General features: G+C 42.0%; 1 protein-coding gene and 1 long non-coding RNA gene across 3 annotated transcripts; both read left to right on the top strand.

The window, feature by feature from the left end:
- Positions 1 to 485: 485 nt before the first annotated feature.
- On the top strand, positions 486 to 6,658 carry LOC311258390 (uncharacterized protein). Of its 2 annotated transcripts, XM_084354638.1 has the most exons (3): positions 486 to 1,153; positions 2,224 to 4,563; positions 5,020 to 6,658. In XM_084354638.1, the coding sequence occupies exon 2, from the start codon at positions 2,226 to 2,228 to the stop codon at positions 4,539 to 4,541; it is 2,316 nt and encodes a 771-aa protein (XP_084210764.1). In that variant the 5' UTR covers positions 486 to 1,153; positions 2,224 to 2,225; the 3' UTR covers positions 4,542 to 4,563; positions 5,020 to 6,658. The 2 variants fall into 2 exon arrangements, with proteins under 2 accessions (XP_084210764.1, XP_084210763.1); XM_084354637.1 differs by having other exon boundaries at positions 2,224 to 6,658.
- A 3,089-nt stretch (positions 6,659 to 9,747) lies between these two features.
- On the top strand, positions 9,748 to 13,096 carry LOC311258543. The gene is made up of 6 exons (XR_014622746.1): positions 9,748 to 10,220; positions 10,492 to 10,622; positions 10,912 to 11,053; positions 11,176 to 11,698; positions 12,013 to 12,110; positions 12,425 to 13,096. It is a non-coding gene; the product is annotated as an uncharacterized lncRNA (long non-coding RNA).
- Positions 13,097 to 19,952: the final 6,856 nt, after the last annotated feature.

Raw genomic sequence — 19,952 nt, 5'->3', positions numbered from 1 at the left:
CCTTCACAGACCATGTCAATAACACCTGAAGACATAGTGTAGTCGGATTCTCTGAGCGCCGCAGACAGTTCAGTCCTTTTGAATTCTCCTTCACATCTTTCTTTGACGTCATGACGCTTTCCAACAAGGTCAAGGTGTGGTTTGTCAAACAGTAGGAGGTCATTTTTCACTATGCGGGTTCCTCCCAAAACGGTGCTGACTTCCCCTGCAGAGTTTAATCTTGATATTTTCAACACGTCCTCTATATAAAATCACAATCGAGTGAGTCGACATTAAAAAAAAAAAAGCGTCGAGCATGGTAACTGTTGAGATTTAATAGTTTTCACCTTTTTAGTCATATACTACTTCACATGTTCACTTAATGATGTCCCCATATAGAGCTGTACTTATCCTGTTGATAGATGAGGTTGACAGGAGCATTGACCCCAATGTTATGAAGGGTTAAGACATTGGAGAAACAAGCCAGGATAAGAGAGAGAACACAGCTGCCTTTATCTCTGTAAAAATGTTGCCTGCTCATGATGACCTTGTGGTGAGCGGTATCTGTCTGTGGAATGATAGCAAAGTGTAACTTAGAGGAACTCAAAAGTAGTGCAGAAGCAGTGCAGGATGAGACAGGAAGAGAACAGGAAGAGGGAGGGTCTTTCCACAGGGCGATGTCTTCACGGATTGGAGAAATCGTGTTGCCAAGAGGCTGGGACCAGCCTGTGCACCAACGAAAGGAGAGCCAAAGTCTAGACCACGGCCTCCTCACCTTTTTGACCAATGAGAAGTTATAACACCTCAACAGCAAAAATATAACTGTTATTGTAATGTGAATATCTGCATCCTTTTTCTGGGCGACGGGTTACAGAGTAACAGCAATCCGCTGAATGTGATTTGTTTAACAGAGAAAGGTCCATGATCATGCTTCCTTAATGATACAATTCTAAATAAATAGTTAAACGGAACGTCATTGTATGTCTTCACTCAAACAAACGAACACGCTGACAATTTTGGTGACCCCGACGTGATTTGAGGAAGGGAGACTCGACATCATTCGACAGAAGGAGACATGATCCTCCACATTGGGCCCGAGACGAGCAGACTTTTCTGCCGTGTCGGAGTTGGACGACTGAACTCCTCAACACTCACAGGGCGCCCCAAACTAAAGGTAAGCAGAAACCTGTTGTTATATCAAACCAAATTCTGCATATTGACAATAAGCAAATTAATGTGAGTGAGGAGGAGGTAAGATTGTTCTGACATGAAAATGAATTGAAATTATAGAAATCTATGCTATGTTATATGTTGAAAGAATTGTATCATTAACGTCCTTAATGCCGGAAAAGAGTACGGGGCGAGAGTCCTTGAGTTTGAATCTCTAAAAATTAGTGACCAGGTAGTCCTGTCAAGTCGTTAAGATCTTGATAGGAAGTAACGCAAATCTAGGTTTGAATGATCCTCAGGGTGGAAGTCCCAAAAAATTCCGATAATTAAGATTTTAGGCAGTCCCGTCAAGATCACTAGGATGTTGATAGGAAGTAATGCAAATTAGGTTGAAATCCCTCAGGGTGGAAGTCCCAAAAAGAGCAGAGAAAGGCCTCACGTGAAGAAGACGAAAAAAAAAAAAATAGTGTATATAAAGTCTGGTTAACCTTTTTCATAATCCTGTAAGCGTTGTGTTGTGTTGTGTTGTGTTGTGTTGTGTTGCGTGTTGAAGTTTCTGTGGATGGGAAAAATAACGGTGTAAACAAACGTAAAGTGTTAAGCAAAAAGCTGGTGGAACTTCTTGTCTCCATCCAGTGGACAAAGTATAAAATTACGCCAAATTTTGAAAATACCTCCATCTGGTAGAGCAAAATCGAATTACATTCGAAATTTTGTGTGGCTCCATCTAGTGGGTTAAAATAAACATTACATCAAAAATTGTGAATTGCCCCACCTCGTGGTTGAAAAATAAAAATTGCATAAAAAAAATAAAAAAAACTCAACAAGACATTTGATGCTGACAACTACTGGTCAAAAAGTAGATTGGAAAATATATTAAGTTTCACCTGGCGTATTAAATTAATAAAAGTTAAAGTTAAATAGAGGAGGTGTGTCTTGCTGTAAGGTGGGTTTCACGGAGTTAAAAAAAAAAAATATATATATATGTATATATATAAAACATAGAAATACATATATCCTACACTGACAATTAAAAAAGGAACCTAAACACAATTAATTTTCCTCTCGCCCCAGCAATGGAAGGAACACAGAACCCCAACAATTTGAGTAAACTGAAGGAATGGATTTTCCGGAAGAGAGAAGAAACAACCAAAGACAAAGAGATGAGCAACAAGGAGCTCAGGAAGGAGATTGAGAAACTCTGGAGCAAATGGGAAGACCAAGGGTTAATTTCCAGAGACCCAACAGCGCCCCTGCCCAATCAAAGCTCCATTCTGTGCATTACCACACTTGCAACAGGAAAATACAAGGAGGTCAAAACTGACTGGGAGAGAAGAGGACGACATCTGTGGGGAAAGAGAGCCGTAGAAAAGGAGAAGGAGAGAGCTGATGAGACTGCAAAGGTGTGTAATCTCATGTCCCAAGCAGGAAAGATGAAGACTGACAGTGACAAAGAGAAGAGGAAGCGCTCCCAACCGGCTGGTGAAGGAACCCCCTCCCCAACAGGCCCCACGGAGAGCCCTACAGCACCCCCTGGAGGAGCTACAGGGATATACCCAAGCCTAATTGGGTTAGAAGAGCACACCTCACCCCCTCCCTACTCACCTACTGCTCTATCTGACACAAACCCATTCAGGCAAAAACAAGGCTTACCAGTACAGGCTCCCACCCTCGCAGTTACTGGCGGAGTATTGGAGATTGAGGACCCAGTACTAAACCAAATGAAGCAAGGATCGGCACTAACTGACATTTTGGCAATACTGACCTCCAAGACAGCTAAACTTGCAGATTTGTCACTTTCAGCCAAGGAACGCAGCCGAGAAGCAAATACATCAAGAGGATTGAGGAAGTCGGGGACAGTGCAGACATCTGGAGAAGTGGAACAGAACATGACCCACACAGAGCAATCATTGACAAATCTTTATGATGAAACCAACGGTGCCGCCAGCCTCAACCCAAGAACATCATCAATTCAAATCGCTCCAGCTCTCCTTGATGACATGGGGATTTCTGAAGGACTGCGAAAAAGGATACGTTTCCAATCGCCTGCACTGAACCAGGCGGTCGACAACACTGGAGGAGATCCACTCTCTATCGACTCAGAGGTGGCATTTCCACCTGATTTTCTGCTGGCTCCAGACCCAGATGACTGGGCTCCTACTGACGCTCAGCTGATGGAAGGCTCTGTGACTGGAACTTTCAGGGGACACGTGATCCAACCAACAACTAAGCCACACCCATACAATCTTCGGAGCCAAGGAGGCCGTGAATCAACGACACGTGGAAATTATCCTCTCAGGGTGGCTGGTGATAGAAGAACAGTGTACATCCCATTTCAACACAGAGACATGCAGGGCCTGGTGGACAAGCTGCCACCTCTCATCGGAGGAACCTCGCCATGGATCACCACCTTCGAAAGCCTTACAGCTGGCGAAGTGTTGTGCCTCGGGGACATGAGAGCTCTATTGGCAAGGATCGAAGGAAATAGACAAGCCCAGAAACTCCTTGAAGCAGCTAGAGCCAAAGCCAGCCTCAGCAATGACAGGACTTTCGACCTGCATCGCAATGACATTTGGAAAGTTTTAAGAACACATTACCCTACACCCAGTGATTTACACTCTGTGAAGTCACTCCAGATGAAGGAGGGCGAAGATGTACGAGAATACCTCAAAAGAGCGGAAGATGTGTGGGAAGCACATACTGGAAACAGATATGACTCCAGCGACGCAATGACCGCTCTCTGGAGAGATAAATGTCAGAAAGGCCTGCCCGAAGCTGTGCAACAAAAGCTAGAGGAGGTCGTCGGACTGGACTCCAAGTCAGACAAAGAATTGAGAGAACACCTCATACATTGGTGGAGAACTCACACAAAAAAGAAGGCAGCTGAAAAAGATGAAATGGAACAACTGAGTGTGGTGTTGCTGAAACAACAACTATCTGAGAAGAATGCCCAGCAGAAAGCTAAAGCTAAGCAAATGGTGGTCACCTCCCCAGCCCTCACTCCCGATGACATACAGGCACTCGCAAAAGCAGTTCAGACTGCTATGGCAGCCCAACAACAGCCAGTTGCGGCAGAAGCAGTCAGTGCCCAGCCTTATGCCACACAATCACCCGGAGGATATGGCAGCTACAGAGGTCAAGGAGGATCATCAAGAGGACACAGATATCCCAGAATGGTTGGACATTATTATAGATGTGGTGAAACCGATCACCAAATAAGACACTTTCCTAAAGCAGGGGCTTACTGGCAGAGTGGACAACAGGAGCAGGCCACACCCTGCGGAGGAGGAGTGATACAAGGAGATGGAATAGGAGGAGGACAAGTTCCCCAAGCTCACCAGATGCCCCAGAGTGCCTGGCCCCAAGAAGAATATCAATCTCAAAACTACTGAAGGCGTCTTGAGTTGGGTGCAGGTCAGCTAATCTGCACTATCAATGGTAAAATGGTTGAAAAATGAACTCTTCCCCAGATATGGAGTACCACGCTCCATTAAGTCAGACAATGTCTCCCATTTCAATAACAAATGCTTAGCTAAAGTAGAACTAGCATTAGGGATCACACATAAGTTCGGAACTATCTATCATCCTGCTTCATAGGGGATAGTTGAGAGAGCAAACATAAACATTAAAGAGAAAAATGGCTATAATATGTGCAGGTACTAAACTAACAGGTTGATGCCCTGCCATTAGCATTAATATCAATGAGGGAATTCCCCTTATGGTAAGACACACCTGACTCCACATGAGTGGAGTCCTATGCCAGGCCCACCAAGAGAGGGGGGACACCTCCCCACTTTGGATCTGTGTTAGATTGACTGTGACGACTATATGACTGCTCTGACTAACATGACTCAAGTTTTGTGCAAACAGGTGCAGAGTGTGGAGGAGGTGCCAGAGACAACTCAACCGAAGACTCCTGCTGTAAGTTTGGGAGGCTGGATACAGGTAAAGGTCCACAAGAGAAAGTGGTCTGAGCCCAGGTGGACAGGACCATATGAGGTAACTGAGTGCACCTCGCATGCAGTCCGAGTAAAGGGTTAAACAGGAGCAAATTGGCACCACCTGACACATTGTGTACCAGCCTGACCACCAACACGTCCTTTGAGCGAAGTTAGAACTGATTTGGAAACTCAAAACAGTTAAACACTTTAAAACAGTAAAATAAATCTGATTGAGCGGCTTTAACTCTGCCTGCTGCTGCCCACGTGTGACGATGGAGAGACAGAGGCCATGGCACCCATTTAGACTGTGGTCTCAGTGTAATTTTTTTTGTTGCTTAGTAGTATTAGCTTCTCCCCGTACTGTGGTGGTAAAGTCTTGCGTAATATCCTGCCCCCCACTTGGACAGGAACGTGTAGATTGGCTTTCCCCATCACTCTATGGATAGCATCAATTATGTTCAGTAACTACAACTGATCCTTATTTACCTCTCGATCACTGACAAGGATAAGTTGTAGTTTGCCCAGTTGACAATAGTAGCGTTTGATTTCTTAGATGTGCCTTTGTAGTGGTTTGATCATTAGGTTTATTATTTGATGTGTGAATAAATCATTAGATTTATTCTTCTTGGTTGTGTGACTGAATCATTAGGTGTGATGTTAGGTTGATTTCATTAGGTGTGTTAGTGGATTGAATTAGTGGTTTTGTTTTTTGGTTGATTTTGTTTTTTATTTTATGGGTGTGGTTTTGATTTGGTTTAGTTAATTTGGTTTTAGTTTGATTTAGTTGTTTTTGTTTGGATTTATTTAGTAAGTTTTGTTTTTGGATTGGTTATGAATTCTGAGTTGTTTTGTTTTGTTTTTTCTTTATCTCTTGTTTCTTCTTTTCACTTGTTCTATTAGGTATGAAAGGAGGGATTGTTGAGATTTAATAGTTTTTCACCTTTTTAGTCATATACTACTTCACATGTTCACTTAATGATGTCCCCATATAGAGCTGTACTTATCCTGTTGATAGATGAGGTTGACAGGAGCATTGACCCCATGTTATGAAGGGTTAAGACATTGGAGAAACAAGCCAGGATAAGAGAGAGAACACAGCTGCCTTTATCTCTGTAAAAATGTTGCCTGCTCATGATGACCTTGTGGTGAGCAGTATCTGTCTGTGGAATGATAGCAAAGTGTAACTTAGAGGAACTCAAAAGTAGTGCAGAAGCAGTGCAGGATGAGACAGGAAGAGAACAGGAAGAGAACAGGAAGAGGGAGGGTCTTTCCACAGGGCGATGTCTTCACGGATTGGAGAAATCGTGTTGCCAAGAGGCTGGGACCAGCCTGTGCACCAACGAAAGGAGAGCCAAAGTCTAGACCACGGCCTCCTCACCTTTTTGACCAATGAGAAGTTATAACACCTCAACAGCAAAAATATAACTGTTATTGTAATGTGAATATCTGCATCCTTTTTCTGGGCGACGGGTTACAGAGAAACAGCAATCCGCTGACTGTGATTTGTTTAACAGAGAAAGGTCCATGATCATGCTTCCTTAATGATACAATTCTAAATAAATAGTTAAATGGAACGTCATTGTATGTCTTCACTCAAACAAACGAACACGCTGACAAAACGTAATTTGTTACATACTGGTTGAAATAACATCCTTGGTGACTACAGCTGTGGCTAGTGGTTGTGGCTAACCTTGCATGCCACCATATGCACAAAGGATTGTGCCATGAGAACAGCTCATGGCAGTCTATCACAGATGTTCATCATTAAAATCTGAATCACTTTCACTGTTTGTTTCAATCTCGTAATTTATGTATTTTGTAACGTTACAATCGACCTAATACGGCTTGGCTTGGCTTTATTCGCGGACTTCATGCTACGAGGATACGATAGACGATAGTAATTAAGGTTTCAAACATTTAGTAAATGGGGTAATTTGAATGTCGACAAGATAACATGCAAAAATTAATTTTAAAAAAATAGTACCGCAAACATACCTCCAGTCCTCAGTCGACTTCCCGCACGATCCGCTTCTCCGATTGGATTCACAGGCAGTGGGAAACTTCACTGCTCTAGGCAGTGGGAAACTTCACTACTGTTACGGCCTCAAATTGAAAGGAAACTTTTATCAAATGTTTCATTGCAAAAATACTACAGATTGAGGTAATTACTCCCATATTAAATAATTACTTCAAATATAGTTTTAAGCAGAGTGAAGAATACAAAAACTGCCTATTAAAAATGAAATAATCTTAATATTCTCAGTCATGCAAGCCATGGGATGGTTTTGATTAGTAAAAACGAGTTAAAATAGTTTTTTATCTTTAAATAATTTCAAATCATAAAGGGATTAAGAAGTTATACATGTATTAATAATCATTATTTATTCAGTTCCAGGAAATCAGTAATTCCTGCCTGCCTTGAACGCAGCAGTGTTTTTGGAGGGAGTTTGGAGGTGCAGGTGCATTGAAAGCTCCCCTCCCCCACCCTGACTTGCAGCTGACCTGACTGTGAACTTTCAGAGGAGCACATAGTATGGCACTTAATCAATCTGAGATACAGAGCAGCAGAAGTCTGAACTTTTGAAATGCTGTTTATCTTTAATAGGGTTTTTCACATATTTTATACCAGATATGTATATTTAAATTACTATTGAAAATAAAATAAAAAATACAATTAGAATTTTTCTTTTCTATTAAATTTTGTTACTTGTAAAAAATGACTTATCATGGAAGGCTGAATATTGAGACAATATTTAGGAAAGACTGATATTTTAGCTCTGGCAGCTCAGTGTAGTGACACTGAAGGTCAGTTTCTAAGCCTGTTGAGTGGCATCCTGTGGTGGCATCCCCTCCCCCACCCTGAGTCCTCTCTTAACAGCCTTGGCTTTGAAGTCTGTCTTCTCCCTCTCACTAGAGAGATTTCTGATGCTGCTCGGGAAATTGCCTCCATACAGAATTAGGGGAGCATACGTCAGTCCGACCACCCAAAAGTCCGACTACCCATTAATCCGAGTTACTTTACAGTGTTAGGGTTAGGTTAAGGGTTTCATGGAGATATCTCTTATCCTATTCACCTCAATTATACAGGGGCTAATATTGTGGTGGTCATATTGGATTTCAAGCAAAAAATTAACTGGGTTGTCCATATAGGTTGTAATCCTACTGGGTCATAGATATTTTTCTGGTGGCCAACCTTTTATAACATTGCAAATGCAGCACCCCGGGTGGATCATCTTATTTGTCCTCCAACATGTCAATCATTCTGAGGAAATGCTCATGTCACGCTGTCATGCGTGCTCTTTCCTGGCTCGTTTCTACTAGCTGCATGTGCACTTTGATTATTTATGTGTGCCATGGGATGTCTGCAAGGACTTTTACCCCAGTTGGTGTGACAGTGGAGCATTACTGGCGGCCCGGTGGATGGTGCAGCAGGGGCTCCACCGGCCGGGGCCACACAGTAAAGCCAGGGGCATGGAGGGGGTGAAAAGGGAGGCTATACAGTAGGACATACAGTAACATGTTTTAATAAAAGTATTTTAAAAATGCACAGAACAGTAACACTCTTGCACAAAAGGTATGCCCCAGTGGTCAGCGTAATCCGACTCGAAGCAGACTGGTGCATTGGTGTGCAGATTAAGAGGAATAACAGAGATTTTGTCATCCTGAATGTGTACAGCGTGTTTTGAATAGGAAAGCTAAGTAGCTTTAGAAAGCTCTAATCATTATGAGACAAAAATATTTTTGTATGACACTTATAGGTGAGCAACATAAAAATCTGGCTAAATCCCTTCAATCCTGTTTTTTCACCTTTAATACCCCCTGTCTCTTTGGCTGCCATGCGACCCCCTTTCACCCTAGAGACCCCAAAATTTGCATGGAAGTTGTCTTGGGGCCCCTACACAAGAATACGAAAGCAAAATATAAGTCATTTAGAAAAAAGGTCCTTTTCAAAAGCCCAATTCAAAAGGGTGTTACACCCTCTGACATACTGACAAATTTATAGCATTTTTTTTATAGAGGTCGTGGAAGTCTGAGCTTTTGATATGTTGTTCTGTAGCCCCAGATGAGTAGATAAGCATTGGTTTGGCTTTGATTAGACATCTACTTTTTGGTAGGCGGGCCTTCAAACTTCCACATTTTCAAACCAAATGAGGCTCACCATTCCAACAAACTGAATGACTTGAAACTTGTTATCTATTCCAAAAGCTCACCACTGCTGGCCACTAGGAAAGCAAAGAAAGCTCCAACTATGGGAACAAAATGTTCTTGTATTACAATTTTAACTGAGCAACATACTCAAATCATGTTCATTTAGGATAAAGTTTTGATATTTTTTACATGTCTTTTTTGGCCTTAAACGGCCCCCTTTGACTCTAGAGACCCTAAATTTTGCACGGTGATTGACCCCCCAATACAAGTGTGCCTAAGGATTTTTCATATTGCAGGTTATATTGGTTTACAAAATAAATATGTAATGTTGTGTGAAAAATACCATTTGAAAAGTTGAGTGAGGATTGGAAATGTTTTTTCAAGACACAAGAGCACAAATTTAACCGAAAAAGTGAGCACAGCGCCTAAAAACTCTCTTTTTTTTCCAACATCGCGTCATATTACGTCATGAGAGGGAGTTGTATGCCAGCCGCTGCCATCGCTTAGTGTGGGAGCAGATGGCTATCTGTCAGAGTGGCCGTCTTATTGTGAGTCAGTGTGTTTACAGCAGGTTTGGATTGCGTTATCATGGACATGGTAAATTATTGAGTTTGTGGTGGTTTCACAAACTCCAGCCTGTCACGACACTGAGTCCACCGGTGTCCCAACAGAAAAAAAACGGTGCTATCTTCCGTGCCCGGGTGCGTGTTGTGCAGCTGAAGAGAAGGGGCTTCACCTCTGCGTCAGCTACGAAAACTCGGTTGTGTGTTGCTCACTTTAAACCAGAGGATTATCACTCCAGCGATCTGATGGAGTTCAACTGGGATTCCGAAGCCCAACCCCTGGTGCGGTGCGGTGCGGTGCCTTCGGTGCCGACAGCCTCATCCAGACCGCTGTCTGTCAGCAGCTGCTGGTGCTGCCGCCCCGGCAGGAGACAGTCACAGATCAGACAGAGACTCAGCTGAACGTGAACAGCCACTTGTAAGTCTTCTTTTATAACATTTGCTAATTACCCATTTACTGGACGTACATAAGAAGCAACATGACATGTTGTTGTAGAGCAGCGCAGCTAGCTTGCTAATAAGTGAGCAATGCTAAACTAACGCTAGCTAGCGTTAGCAACGTTTTTTGCACAACCTATCTTATGAAAAGGCACTCGGTTTGCCAAAAGAAGTGTCAAGTTTAGTTATAGCCCAGTGACCCTGTTTGCACAGTTAAAACATTCCTAATGTATTTTATGTATTTTTATGAGGATTTGGGAGACATCGGCAGTAATGAGGCAGGGGAGCAGACAGTCAGTGCTGCAGCAACAGGCTTTCCCTGGCTCCTCAGTGCCCCACTGCAGCTCACAGTGCAGCCTCAGACCTTCTCATTGTGAAACAGGTAGTGTAACATAACTCATATAGAGAATTAATTATATATGCTATCTATATGCATACAGGCGGTACAACTCCAACACTATCTGACCTCCATTTTTTACACACTTTAACACATTCTGTGACAGAGCTGTTGTATGGGATTGCAGGTTGGACAAGGGTATATGTAGTAAACCAACCATTGAATGTATGAAGTTACATAATTGTATAAAGATTGACCTCTTCTTATCCTAGCTTTCCAGGCACAGCCCAAGATGTGTCATGGTGCAAATTAATAGGTAATTTTCTTTTTTCAGGGCTATTGACAAGTTCATTGTGTGCCAAAGCCAGCTGATGTCTCTGTTTACTAACTGCCCAGCCTGTTGTGGAGAAACTGAAGTAACTCCAACCGAAGGAAACATTGAGATGCAGGAGGGAACTTGTGCAAAAGTAAAGCAGGTAAGGGTCTTCTTGTGATTTCTGATGGAAAAGTATCATAACTTGTATTTCAGTTTGTATATCATGTGTTATTTATGTACTGTAATCTTCTGCCTTTCACATATGTCTCTCATGTCTGTCAGCATTTTTGGCTCCTCATGGATTCTCTGAGAGTGCAGCACTGTCCTGTCCTCGTCTGCTGCGGCTCCCCTTTCCACATCCCTCCAGAAGATCAACAAGGAGGAAGCTGTTGGCATCTTCACTGCACAGCATTCATGATTTAATACAGGACGCTGATAACTCCACAGAGGCTTTTCATACTCATAACACTGTTTGTTTTTAAAAAATGGGTCAGATGGTATATTTCTTCTGATTATTAATGGATAATTACCGTTTTTTACAATCTGGACCTTATTTCTAGCATAAAATACGATCATTTACTCACCCAGATAACTTTGGTGTCATTACAAGTCGTTACAACGAAATTTGATCCAGCTGAGAGCCGCGTATATTTCCTACAGCTGTTTGCGTATTTTTCCTACAGCTGTTTCATCAAATCATGCCTCATGTTGACATGATGTACCAACAGCTCCAGAAGAGGGACATTGACATGGCGTTCATCAAACGTGCCCTGCAGAACTTCACCAGCAGTGTTCAGGCCATCAGGTAAGATAATATAGAGTAATTATAATAATAGTTGTGCACATGTTCATCACTAAATGTCAGCATGCTGTGATGGTTATAATGTATAGGAACTCAAAAGTAAGGAGCCAATTTAGTTATCTGCATTTGTGTGCATAAGTAAGTTTAGCACATCCAGAAATAGTGATATTTTTTCAGCCATTTCCAGAAGGTTGTGCAACACAGGCAATTTTTTATTACGTACTAGTATTACTGTTTTTTTTAAAGACAGTAATTATTTATAATGGCATTGACATACTGTAATCATATTTTCACACTTTTGATCTGTCTCCCTTCAGGGACCAAAGCTCCTCTCAACAGAAGCAGCAAGAAGCACCAGGTACCACAAGATCAAGGAGAGCCTTAGGAACAAGAGTAGCAGCGGCTGTCAAAAGAGGTATCTGCATTCATTACTGACCAATGATGTAGGCATACTCAAGTGTTGAACCAAGTGATAAAGTCACAATCTCTGTTTTTACAGAGTTAGATTCAGTAATGGATGGTAGTCATTTTTTTTACTCACCCATTACTTGTCCATTATACTCACACAAGGATACAGTAATAAGTCTTCATGAATAATAAAATGCATACTTTGGAACTGTGAGACAGTAGATACAGTAGATCATGGCCACATTCATGCCAACACCAGCAGAATTTTTTTTTTTTTTACAATTGTGTGTTACTGACTATACATTTTTATCATTTTAACAGATCTGTGAAACAATCCTGGGCCATGCCAAAGACAGGTTCTCCTTCACCAGCTACCTTGCGAGTGCTGTGCTGCTAGAGGCAGAGCTGTTTGACCGGCATCTGAAAACATTCCCCGAAGAGGCTCTGAATACCACCGTGAGGGCATACCCCATGCTACACAAGGAGAGGCTCAGGGCTGAGCTTTCTCTCATCTACGAAAGTCCAGACTTCAGAGGCTGCTGCGGTGCGGTCCTGATTTCAATGAGAGGGTGATTGATCGCTTTGCTTGCTTGAAAGAGAGGCGAGCTAAATTCCAATACAAGTGATGAGTGAGTGCGTTCTTAAATGGTGAGTTGTGTTATGTTGTACTCTCCAAATGTTGAATTGTAAATAGTTGGATTGATTGCATATTGCCAGCCAAATATAAACTGAATATGTTCTGGAAAATTTTTATTAATTACAGTTTTGATGATAGTGTAATTTGATTTTATTATCGCTATGGCATCCATGATGTGTATCTGTTAATGTGTGTTTTATTGTGGAACCAAATTTATTGTATTTGAGACATTTAAATAGCCTAGCTATACATACTAGTGGTTGAACAGGAAAACCAAATTAAACAATGAAATGTGACACTGTAAAGCTGGCTATCTGACTTTTATTTATTATTATTTTACCCATTGAATGGGTCATTTTAGCCATCATTGCAACTTTTGCCTAGTGGTGGTGAAACCGAAGCTTTCTGAAGCAATAGTGACATCTGCTGGCTGTTGAGGGGAAGAATTGACGTCATGACTTTCACAAGTCATTGTTTCATTCAGTTTTTAATAACATGTATGTTCTCTCACCAAACTTGTGTCATAATGTTACTGTAGTCAATCTAAATATTCTATATATTCTGTCATTGGTTAGTATCAGTACCGTACTCCGACATATATTAGATAATCAATACTATTTTTTTTATTGCATGATACATGGTAGTAATCTGTATGATGTTGTGATGTGAGCATATCCGTAGCTAATGCGTATACGGAAAGCTAAGCCACCGGTCTCTGACCAACTCTGCACTGACTGTCCTGACACCACAGCTCAATTTCTCTCTCCTCTGGCCATTAATTCTCCCCCTGGTGTCTCTCTGCTCTCTAGTGTGCATAATGGACTCATAGTTATACGGTTGTGCTCTTTTCTTACAGAAGTCTTAATCGTGTATTTATAAATATAGTTTTAAGAAAAACTTGTTCCTACATTTTTTTTCTAAGCATTGGTTTCGGGGTGTGTGTGTGTGTGTGTGTGTGTGTGTCTAACCTGCAATATGCTCTATAAGTCTTTTAGACATTTAAAAAAAAAGGGGGGTTATTTGACCTCGCATGACCTTTCAAGTTTCTGAAGGTTGTATGGGCTGGGGACTTTACAAACTGATCATTTATTAAAGAAAAGGGATTGTCCTGCCTTTTTAAAATTCAAATGTGTTGGGGCGGTGTTTAGTTCAGTTGGTAGCGCACCCGCTCCATGTGTTGAGGCTATAGTCCTCACTGCAGGCGGGCCCGGTTCGAATCCCGTGTTCAGCGGCCCTTTCCTGCCTGTCATTCCCCCTCTCTGCCTCCCATTTCCTGTCACTCTCTGAACTGTCCTATTAATTAAAGGCATAAAAGCCCCAAAAATATACTTAAAAAAAAAAAATCAAATGTGTAAAACCTGTCTCTTTTTTTTTTTTTTTACCTTAAATAGTCCCCTTTGACCCTAGTCAAAGTCACTCTAGGGTCTAATAAACTCAAACACAATTGGCCCATGTATCGCGTACCATCACATAAACGGTATCATCATTGCCAGACTTGGCCCACATCTGGTTAACATACTATTTGCCTTGTCAGAAATAGACAAGAAGTGCGGGCTTGATGCCAGATCTGGCCCAGACTTGTCTGCTACAATCTGGGCCACATATAACTAACCACAATTGGCCCACATCTAATAAACTCAAACACAATTGGCCCATGTATCGCGTACCATTTCATAAACGGTGCCATCACTGCCAGACCTGGCCCACATCTGGCTAACATACTATTTGCCATGCCAGATGTAGGCCAGAGGTGCCGGCTTGATGCCGGATCTGGCCCGGACCCGCTTGCTATGTGGGCAGGTGATAAAGTCCTGAAGAACAGAGCTGTGGTGAAGGTTTAGGGTAGAGAGCAGAGATAGCAGGACTGTGTCGTCAGCGAATTTAACCAAGTGACAATTTGGCTGGGTGGACCTGCAGTCATCGGTGTAGAGGATGTAAAGCAGAGGCGATAGGACACAGCCCTGCGGGGAGCCAGTGGAGGTGTGGAGGATGTCAGAGTAGGAGCCATTAACAAGCACCCTCTGTGACCAGTTGGTTAAAAAGTCAGTAATCTACATGGTCACTCCCTAACCACAACAGATGAGCATCAGTTTGTGTTAACTTTGTGTTAACCTTGTAGACATTTGTGAGCGTGTGCGCGCGTGTGTGTGTGGGTGTGTGTGTGTGTATTTGATGGGGGGGTATATTTGTTTATAAAAGTTGGCGGGAGGTGGGTAATTTGTTTTGAATTTTTTTAATTTTAGTGTTATGGTAATGTGTGTATTCATAACTTGTATATTTAGTAACTGTTTTTAATTTATTGTATGTTCCATCTACCTGCCCAGGGACTACGGGTGGAAAATAGCAACTTGCTAAAACCCGGTGCAATGCATCTCTCCTTGTTATATGCAGGGTTAATGTTTTATTGTGCACTGTCCCTGCTCAAATAAAAGAAATAACAATAACATACAGCGCCGCTGCTACCATTATGCACAATACGCAATGTGCGTAGGGCATCAGACGCCTGGGGGGCACCAAAATACATTGATGAAAAACTTATCAAAACCATGGTAATCATAATCGAGATTTTAATGTGAAATCAAGTACTGTGTATGTTATAGATGCTATTTCACTCTACAATCAGGACTATTTGCTCGCAAAATGAATTATTATAGGCCACCCCCCCTCGCCTCTGTGGTGCCCCCTTCTCCATGACAGTGGTCTGGTCTGGTCGATTGCGCCTCACTACTCACGTCCACAACTCACGTTTGACTGCAGGCTTGACAGCAGGCTTGACAGCAAGCTTGACAGCAAGCTGTGTTTTTTTCCGAAATGGCAACGAAAAAGCAAGAGTCGGAGAAAAGAAGTAATTTTGCACTGACGCCCGTGCATTTACATTTATAATGACCCAGGGTGACCAATAGTGACAGATCTGCCAACCAATCACGAGTGATTTTTCGTGTTTAAAAGTAGTGGTTTCATCGAATCCTGAGTGGGGAAACTCAAGCCAGGCCACACATTCTCTGGCCAGACGTGGTTTCGCTGCTATTCATACGCTAATTAGAGCCGTTCGCACCTCCGCGAGCTCCACGTACGTCATGGTTCGTTTCCGACAATTTTCGGCACTTTTTTTCCCCCGGCATTTTCGGCCTGTGAATTGTCGTTAACTGCCGAAAATTAGGGAGATTTCCTGCCGTTTAGAAGACCAATGTAGGGGGTCCGGGCCCCAGCATGGAGGTCTTCAGACTCCCTGTGAAGGAGAGGTTGAGGTTGGAGCTGCTGAAGGGAGTGCTTGATGCTATGGATGAGGGTGCTGAAGCTAAACAGGACATTGATGTCAGCTCACATGGTCACACAATTATTATTATCTTTGTCTTTAAAACTAATGGATGCTGATGGCATGAATGAGGGGGGAAAAGGGGGGCGGGAATGAGGACAGTGGAAAGAGAATTTAAAAAGTAAAAACTGGCCTTAAAAACATATAGTTTGGATTGTGTTTTTTATTATTACAGTAATCACAATTATAACTGTGGCTACTGTCATTCAACATTGTTTAAATATTCAAGTGCAATAATAATACTCTGCATATATGATAAATAAAACATCTTGTTTACATGACTGATGCCTGACACTGGCAGTCATATCTTGCTGATGTCTTCAGAACAGTCATTTGTGAGAGGAAGTTGAAATGTGTTTTCATGCCAGGGCCACTAGATGGCCGCAAGAGACTGCACAGTAAGCCAGATTTAGTCACTTTGACACTTGATGAAAAGCCTCCAGGAAAAGACAAACACATTAATGTGGCTTGGATGTGATGGTGGCCTGCGCGCTATGCCACACGCTTGCACCTTGAGATGCATTTACAGCTACTTTGCCTTTATTCACAGAGCTCACCGTTTGTGTGAGGTTCAAATGGTTCATCATGGTTCTTGATTTTTATGCTTGGGCATGACAGTGATGCAGTCAGGACCAACGCGCTTGCGCCGAGGTCAGTTGGCATCACTTTGTGCTACTTTTCATGTCCAACAGCAAGTAGATCCTCCTTAGTAACGTCCATAGCAACCTAGATGTTACTGTATACACGCTGTCACAGACTCAGAGCGCCAGCTGAGAGAGGAGAGACGCATCCAGTGAGGTCAAAGCTGAACAGGAATATCATTTCAATACATTTTTCAAGACATTTTTAGGGGCTTTTGCTAATAGACCATTCAGTTTTTTTTGTTTTAAGATCAGGGTTATCACAGATTTGTTGATTAAAAGCTGATTCCAGTGTAGGCCTACAAATGGATATTCAGCCTATGTAGGAAAAGTTTTGAGAGCAACAAAAAAACAGATTATTTCAATCAAAAACCTATGCAATAGGCTTTTAAAATACACAATTAATATTCTGTCCTCAGTGTGTGTCTTTACACAAATTGACAGATAGCGAACAAGCTCCAAGAGAAACTCAGAGGCGGGAATAAAGTTGAATGGCCTTTACTGAGGTCTTCGTTCTCATGAAACAACTTTTTTGTAAAACTGAAATGATACAAAGGAACAAATACAAATTACTGTATTGTCACTAAAATAACATAATATATTCACAGAAATTATAATACAAATAGCTGTAGTTGTAGTCTACTGTTAATTTAGCATTAGCACAATTTACATGTAAAGAAAGTAAACATTTATGCAATATTTCAAAATGCACTACAGGAATCCGTGTAAGAACAGAATTAACTGAAAATGTGAACACAACTCACAAGCGATAATTTCCTAGGCACAAACAGTGGGAGGAAAGGAGACATAGCTGGAGCTGCAAGCAGACCGCATGGCATGTAGAAGCTATGCTTTTCCTGATCAGACTCTGCACACTGTCATGTGACTAAATCTACCTTTCAAAATAAAAGCTTGAATTAAACACAAGGTAATGAGCTACTCTTAAATGCCAGTGGGGGGAGAAAAGCAATACAAATACAGGCAAAGCTCACATAGAATATGACAAATAATATAATATAAAGTTCTCACGCATCACTTGTTTTTTTTGTTCTGTGACAACACTGGCTTTTGAAGCGGGTTACAATAGATAACCACACAGTCTCAGTAAATAAGTTATAGGCAGCGATATATGATAGTGATGAGGCATTGTTTTCAATTGACAATGGTTAGGTGTGCTGTCTTTGAGCATATTCTAAATGTCTAGCTGACCAATCAGATTGCTTGGTCAGAACTACTTGTTGTATAGGTTCAATTATTACCTATTTTTCTTCAACACCTGACCATGATCTTCTCTGACGACTCTGCCATTTTCTTTGGAGTGGTCTGCTGGAGCAGCAGCATCTCAGCCGCTGACAGGAAAAGACTCGACAAACTGATCAGGAAGGCCAGCTCTGTCCTGGGTTGCCCCCTTGACTCAGTGCAGGTGGTGGTAGAGAGGAGGATGATAACAAAACTATCATCACTGATGGCCAATGACTCCAGTGTGCGAAATACAGGGGTGGTCCGAGGGGGCTCGACCCCGATTAACCCATGAGACCCCCTGAAAGCCTCGAAAGCAACATTTGAAGGGGGTCCCAAATTTTGTCAAAAAAATAAAAAATAAAATATTTTATTGTCATTAATGGTCACTAAAATGTGTTTAAGCTCACCATGTCCAGTATTCAGAATCCAAAACATTTATTCACAAATATGTTTTATTTTTTGCCAAGCGGAGCCAGCTGGTCCTGTGCACGTATGCAAATTAGCCATGTGTGCCAAACAGAAGAAAGACATAACGTTGAGAAGTCGTACTAAAAGTGGCTAGCAAGCGAAAGCTAAACCAGAGTGTATCAGTCACACACTTTGGGCTCACATCCAAAAAGGTGACACTCAGAGATGAAGAGGCACCGAAAGACGATGCTGGTGCAGCTAGCACAGTGGTCCCACTCCCTACCAGAACAGAGGACCCGTGAAGTTGACGCTGAGTGCTCCGAAGACGCAGCAGGTGCTGAGGTAACGTTAGCTGCCACTGCTGCTAGTACAAGTGACTTGCCGGACTGCGGTCAAGCCATGGATGTATTATTAGTGGATACAGGACCGGAAAATGGCCGCCGTTGATTTCAACGGAGTTGCTCGCCTGGCGCATACGCCGAAAAAGTTTCTGACTTCCGGGTTTACTTCCGCGTTATGGGGCCCATAGAGCATGCGCAGTTGAGCCACCCCCCATGATGCTCTGGGGCCTCCCATCATGCCCTGGGGCAATGAGAACGAGCAAATTGCGTTCTGGACAAGCGCTGCGCGCTCATGAGTGCTTGTGGATGAGTTTGACTGGTAACGACAAATCTACACAATCAAATGATGGATTTATAGCGCACATCAACCGATGATGTTCTCAAAGTCATGGTTATAGACTATACATGGTAAATTTGTGTTGTTTCATTTTTTTTAAGTAAGGATAAAACGTTGTTCTCCGCTGTTTTCCTAACCCTCCTCCCGGTCGTATGCATTTGTTTTCAGCGAAGTCAATCGGTGGATCGATGGATTATCATATACATGTTATGTTGTGTGTATTTGTGTAGTCCGATCTGTCATAAACAACAGATTACATGTTACGGGGCGCGTAACGTGTCGTGGACTCACGGTGCCACAGAGATGGGAGCTTTTTTTTTTTCACCGAGACGAGAGAGCTGAGCCTGTGGCCAGAGCGACTGTCTGTTTAGTGTTTCATACTGAACACAGTGACTCAACTAAATGCACACACCTATGGCACTATATTCTACACATGTGAGACACAGTAATGATGGCACATGTTCCACCAAATACTAACAAAGTGATACAGCATGTCCAGTCTCCCTCTATTCAGGATCCTGACTCTCCCTTTCAGGTGGAGCTGCTGTGATGTGTAAACAATGTTGTGTGCGAATCCAATAAAGTGCAAATATCTACCGAAGTGCAAGTGCCATTATTCATGTGCATTAAGTTGATTGTTCATATATGTATAAAAAAAATAATTGTAAAATATTTCCAAGGCTCAAACAAATCTGTCCCAAGTAAAAATTGTTTAATTTGTGATTACAGTCTGCAAACCTGAGAAAAATAGTTTGTAAGAGCCAAGTGAGAGTATAACATGTGACTGCATGTTGACTGTTGTTTTTTACTTTCTTTAAATAGAGAATGCTTTGACATTACGTAACTAAAATGTGCATTTCTTAATTCATTTTATCTTTTTTTTCTATTTTATTCAGCTTTATTATTTATTGCGTTGTCGTTTATACT

Source organism: Pagrus pagrus, assembly GCF_965226575.1.
Source record: "Pagrus pagrus genome assembly, chromosome: 6".
NCBI classification, from domain to species: Eukaryota; Metazoa; Chordata; class Actinopteri; order Spariformes; family Sparidae; genus Pagrus; species Pagrus pagrus.
This window is presented reverse-complemented; position numbering and strand designations above follow the sequence as displayed.

Excerpts from the sequence above, each read along its gene's own strand:
- LOC311258390 (XM_084354638.1), top strand. The coding sequence starts at position 2,226 with ATGGAAGGAACACAGAACCCCAACAATTTGAGTAAACTGAAGGAATGG.